Source organism: Struthio camelus, chromosome 23 (genome assembly GCF_040807025.1).
Source record: "Struthio camelus isolate bStrCam1 chromosome 23, bStrCam1.hap1, whole genome shotgun sequence".
Classification (NCBI taxonomy): Eukaryota; Metazoa; Chordata; class Aves; order Struthioniformes; family Struthionidae; genus Struthio; species Struthio camelus.
The window spans coordinates 6,136,414-6,141,856 of NC_090964.1; the positions used below are offsets into that span (position 1 = coordinate 6,136,414).

Below are 5,443 nucleotides of genomic sequence, written 5' to 3' on the forward strand. Positions count from 1 at the left end.
ACAACCGGACAACGCATCCTTATTGCCCCAGCGTTACTCCTGGCCCCCTGCCTCAGTTTCCCCTCGCCACAAAACGCAATGATGCTTTTGCTCTCGCCTGCCCCAGCCTCCTCGCTCTGGGACTCGCTTGCGGATGAGAAACTCCAGGGAAGAGCAAGCCCCGGGCCCGCGGCGTGACCTTCCCATGTCTTGGGGGCGAGGTTTGGCTGAACATCCCCAGCGCCGCTCCGGGCTCGTCCCGTCCCCGAGCCCAGCCTGGTCGGCGGGTGCAAACGCTGCAGGAAGCAAGTGCCAGGAAGCGCCGGAGGCCGGGGCGGGGGCAGCAGGCTGGCGCCAGGATTGGGGCAGGACGTGGGGGCTGCGGCCGGGGCCCAGCGAGCAGCCCGGACTGGTGCGGTCCTGGGGCCAGGCGGCGCGAGAGGAGGAGATGGGGGGCTGAGGGCAACGGGGAGCCCGGCCCCGGCCAGTAGTGGGTGGCCGCGGGCGCCGCGGGCAGCCCGTCCCGCTACGGCAGCCGGCCCGGCGGGCAGCCCGTCCCGGGCGGACCCCGGGCGCAGCGGGCAGCCCGTCCCGGGCCGTCCCGGGCGCAGCGGGCAGCGGTCCCGGCGCGGCGCACGGCGCACGGCGCAGCCCCGGGCGGAGAGGGCGGGGCGGGGGGGGCCCGTTGCGCGCCCGGGGCCGGTGTCCCGGGGCCGGTGTCCCGGGCCGGGGGCAGGCGCTGCCGGCGCCCGCCAAGCCGCACTCACCGTCCTGGCCGCCGGCCGGCCGCAGCCCCAGCGGGCCCAGCAGCAGGCAGCGCCGCAGCAGCGCCAGCGCCAGCGCCGCCGCCGCCCCGCCGGCCGCCCGCATCCTCCCGCCGCCGCCGCCGCCGCCGCCGCCGCCGCCGCCGCCGCCGCCGCCGGCGCCCCGCGCCCGCCGGCGCCCGCCCATTGGCTGCCCGCGCCCAGCCCTGCGCCGCCATTGGCCCGCCGCGCTGTCAGTCCCCCGGCGCTGCCCCCTGCCCCGGGGGTCTCCGCAGCGCCCTGCCATGGAAGGGGCGGCGGGGCCGGCGCACGGGCGGCTCCGGTCGCCCCCACTGCCCTCCCTCGGGCCCGGGCTCCAGAGCCCCCAGGCCACGGCCGCCAGTCGCCGCTCCCCCGCTCCTGGGCCCCCCGGGCAGGGGGCAGGACCCCTCTGCGCCCCCAGCCCCTCGCTCGTCCCTGCCAGCGCCGCCGTCGCCAGCCCTGGCCCAGCCCCGGCCCGACTCCAGCAGCGGGCCCGCCCCCGCCGCCAAGGCACCCTGGAGGCTCTGGCCCCCAGCGACGTGTGTCTCCAGCCCCGGCCCCCCGCGCCGCCACGCGCCACCGACTTTTCCCGGCAGGCGGGTTTCTGCTCGAGCCGGGCTCTCGCCCGCCCGCCGCCCCGCGCCCGCCCCAGCCGGCAGCCGGACGCCACCGCGGCCGCCCAGAGCCGCAAGCGGCGGCCGAGCGCCGCGCAGCCGAGGCAGCTGCAGCCTCCGGCCGAAAGCACCTCCGGCCTCCGCGCCGGGAAACGACCTTTAACAAACCCGGCCGCAACACCCGACCCCAAAGCAGCTTTGTTTTCTCTCCCGGGGGCCAGCCCCGCTGCGGCGCCTCGGCAAAACGCCACCGCGCCACGCGCTGGCCACGCAGCCGGCCGAGACGCGGCGCCGCAGCGCCTGTCCGGGTCTACGGGCGCTGGCCTGGCCTCCAACCGCCGCTCCCGCCGCGGCGCCTCCTCCGCAGCCTCTCCGACTTCGGCACGTGTCACCGGGCGCCTGGGCCCGGGGGAGCCCGCGGGCTGCCGCCAGACTTCCCCGGCGGCCTTTGCTCCCTTGCGCATCAGCGCCGGCCCTTGTCAGTCACAATGGCCTCGGCTGCGCTGCCGGGAGCTGCCGGCCGCGTCCCTCACTCCTTGGGCGACCGAGGAGGCGGGAGGTGGCGAGAGGGGCCGCTCTGCGGTTTCGCCTCGGGAACTAGAGCAGCGCTCGCGCATCTTCCCATTTCTTGTGGCGTTGACGACGGCTCACAGCCGGTGGCTTTGAGTCTTCGCCAAAGCCATGCTTCGAAAGGAAGGGCAGAGGAACAACCCCCCCAAGACGGTCCGCTTCCAGCTCCCCGAGAGGCACTGGCGGGAGGAGCTGGAGTGGGAGAGGCAAGAGGCTGCTGCCGCCTTTTGGGCTGCAGCAGGTGCCTCGAGCTCTTGCCCGGTGCCGTGGGGGGAGCCCAGCCAGCCGGACGAGGATGGCCTGCCACGCGTGCGGCCACCTCGAAAGGGCAAGATGTGGCTGAGGGGCCTCACCTTTCGCCTTCGGGAGCTGGGCAGATCCTGTGCGGGTAAGAAAGCGCCCAGAGCCCCCGGCACCGCAGGCGGGCACGCAGGGCCCCTGCCCGCAGCAGGCCGCACACCCTCGGGAGCAAGCGGAGCCCTGCAGCCAGGGCAGGCAGGCACCAGCGTTCACGCCTGGGGCTTTGGCGTTCCTTGCAGTGCCAGCTTTCCGGTCTTGCTCCGGCAAGAAGAGACAGCAGAAGGCCCGGGCACCTGCGGAGACCCTCGTTGCTGCGGGCCTTGTGGAGGAGCGAGAGGAGAGCGGCACCGCCGCCTCCAGCCTCACCAGTGACCAGCACCCGGTGAGTGAGGGCAGCCCCCGGCGCACAGCCCCTCGCTGGCCCCTGCGGGGACACCTGCGTCTGGGGCAGAGCCACCCATCCCAAAGCACAGGATCCCCACTCACGTCCCAGCCTGGCCGAGCTCAATCCCAAAAGGCGAGAGCCGCTGAGAAGCACCTGGGAGGAGCGCTTGTGCAAAGGCTGCCTTCCAAGGAGGTCCTCCAAACCTCCTGTTGGAGCAGGGGCTGCGTCCAGCAGGCTGCGAGCACCAGCAAGATGGCTCCAGCAGCCCTGCGTTGCCTTCTCCCTCCCCCTCCCAGACCCACCAGCCTCCCTCAAGGTCCCTTCCCCTCCGCAGCTGATCTCCTGCCTCTCTGAGCCGTTCTCTTTTCCACCCGTGTCCCCAAAGGTCCAGGAGAGCCTCGACGCAGAGGTCCCCCCTGCTCAGGCACCTGGGGTGCCTTCTGGCGAAGAAGATGGTGAGACGGGTAAGCCCCGAGTTGCCTGGGTGCACAGGGAGCAAGGCCGACAGGACGGGGGCACGGAGGGGTGCTGGGCTGAGCCGAGCAGCTGGCAGCAAAGGGCATCTCCTCCTGGAGATCCCCGGAGAGCTGGGGGCAGCTGGGGCAGACCTGTAAGGAGGTCTCTGGAGGCTGCCGTCGAGGCAGCCCATGGGCACACGGGTCAGGAACGGGAAGCCCTGTGGAGCCTCAGCAAGGCCGTGCTGCCCTGCTGCTGGTGTTTTCCTGCCTGCTCCAGCCCTTCGGGAACCTCTGCAGCACTCGGAGAGCGTAGGGTAGGCAACGGCTGGGCTTGCCAGCATCACCGCTCAGTCGCTCTCTCCTCTTCTCCCGTCTTCCGGCTTGTCCCCATGTCCCAGAAGCTCCTGCAGCAGAAGAGCAGCCCACGGAGCCAAGCAGCGATGAGGTTATAGATGCGGCCGTGAGATACATCTCCAAATACGTGAAGGACCTGGCCGCCTACATGGACCAAGCCATCTCTCGGGGTAGGCAGCCGAGGGTGGAGGGTGAGGTCTTGGGCCCAGCGGGACCGGGCCAGGCAACAGGGGGCTCTCAGGGAGGAAAGCGGGGCTGGCACGAGCAGGGGTCAAAGTCTGCGCCCCTCCTCCTGTCCTGGAGGGGTCTGTCAGAGGGAACCCACTCAGCAGGGAAGTCCTTGAGGGCATGGAGGCCTGTTTTCACCTTCTGCTTGTGTCTGCCAGAAATGGAGCTTGCCAAAGGGCTGCAATCATTAGCCAGTGCCTTCAAGAAGACTAGCACTCACGAAGAGGTAAGCTGGCGGAGACGGGCAGCCCCAAAGCTCTCCCCACAACCCCCAGCGCCCTGCTTCCTGGGCTCCCGCGCCAGCTGCCTGACAGGGCCTGGGCGCTGCCACCTTCTGCACACCTCCCGCCTGCCTCCCAGCACTCTCCTTGCAGCCTGCCACTACCCGGTCCCAGCCAGGCCTGGGCTTTGCCGGTAGCGGCCAGGCAAGCCGAGCCACTCGCTCTTCTCTCACCTTGAAGGAAGCACCTGCCTGCTCCCTGCCTGGTCGTGTTCGCTCTCAGCCACGTGTGTTTTCTCCTTTCTCAGCCCTCGGTGCCAACCCCGGAGACTCCTGCGCCATCTCTCGAAGATGATGTAGCTGAAGGGGAAGGCCATCACCCCGATGTGGAGCAGCAAAAGCAATGCCTTCAGGTAGGAGAGCTGCCCAGGACAGACTCTTGCCCCCTTCCCACACAGGGATGCTCGTGCACGTGCACGTGCACGTGCACGTGCAGGCACAGTCCTCACCCACACCACTGGGTGCAGAGTGGCTCCGGTCAGCCGGAAGGAAATGCTGGCCATCTCCCTGCTCCCTGGCAGCCTGCTGCTCCAGCCACGCTCAGCCTTGGCTCTGCCTCTCTCCCTGCTTCAGGCCCTTGGGGAAACTCTCCTCGTTAACCAGCAGCTGCTAGAGAAGATGGAGCAGCAGTGGCAGCAGGCTGAAAGGCAGCTGGTAAGTAACACGGAGTCTCCACGTTCGCTGGCCTGCTGCTCCCCGAGCCAGCCCCGAGGCTCACCGACACGCCAATGGCCTGGCAGATGCATCTCCCCGCTGTTCTCCTGGGGCACGGGAGCAGCGCGCCGGCAGCAAAGCAAAGAGCCTTCACCAACCCGGTCCCAGCGGAGGTGCTCTGCAGGCCAAAGCTCAGAGCTCTTCCCCTCCTCTTCATCCTTGCTCTTCCCCGTGGATCCTCACTCGTCTTCTTTGCTAGCAAAAGGAAAAGGCTGAGCTCTTCTGCCTGCCGTGCTGCGAGGACACGGAGCACAAAGAGAAGGAAGAGGCAGCCGAAGACGAGCAGCTGAGTGCCTGCAGCACCCCCAGCTCTGGCCTGCGCTGCTGGAGGATGGAGATGAGCAGACGGTGAGAGCAGAGCTGCTCTGGACGGCAGCCGCGCACGGAGCCTGCTCGGGGCTGCCCTTAGCCTGCGTCCAGATGCGCTGCCCCAGCCCAGCCAGGCCTGCCTCTCTCCCCAGGACACGTGCCCGGAGCGCTCTGCCGGCGCCCTCAAGCACCCGCCGCCCCTCTTGCTGCCCCGGCACGGCCTTACTTAGCCCACGCCCCTCTGGCGATGGAGCTCACCACTGGTGCTCCGCTGCCATGGAGGAGAGCCGGGGGCACAGCCGGGGCCTTTGTGCTGCAGCTCTGCTGGGAGGGAGGGCTGGCTTGTCCTGGCAGTGAGTGCCCAGGGCAGATCCCCAGCTGATCGCAACGCAGAGCGCTGGGCAGCAGCGCAGGCAGTTGGCTCCGTGGGCAGAGAGCTCGTCCTTGTGCCCTCTGAGCTCTTTCCC

The 5,443-nt window shown here is 70.1% G+C and overlaps 1 protein-coding gene across 1 annotated transcript; it reads left to right on the top strand.

Moving 5' to 3' along the window:
* Positions 1-212: 212 nt before the first annotated feature.
* Positions 213-4,883, top strand: LOC138062013 (uncharacterized). Its single transcript, XM_068917278.1, has 6 exons — positions 213-391; positions 2,488-2,630; positions 3,019-3,097; positions 3,493-3,899; positions 4,202-4,306; positions 4,527-4,883. The coding sequence occupies exons 4-6, from the start codon at positions 3,594-3,596 to the stop codon at positions 4,881-4,883; spliced, it is 768 nt and encodes a 255-aa protein (XP_068773379.1). The 5' UTR covers positions 213-391; positions 2,488-2,630; positions 3,019-3,097; positions 3,493-3,593.
* The last annotated feature ends 560 nt before the right edge of the window (positions 4,884-5,443 follow it).

Bases quoted from the DNA above. Each gene is read 5' to 3' on its own strand.
- LOC138062013 (XM_068917278.1), top strand. From the start codon at position 3,594: ATGGACCAAGCCATCTCTCGGGGTAGGCAGCCGAGGGTGGAGGGTGAG. The intron at 3,900-4,201 runs GTAAGCTGGCGG...CTCCTTTCTCAG, and splicing joins AGACTAGCACTCACGAAGAG to CCCTCGGTGCCAACCCCGGA. The intron at 4,307-4,526 runs GTAGGAGAGCTG...TCCCTGCTTCAG, and splicing joins AGCAAAAGCAATGCCTTCAG to GCCCTTGGGGAAACTCTCCT.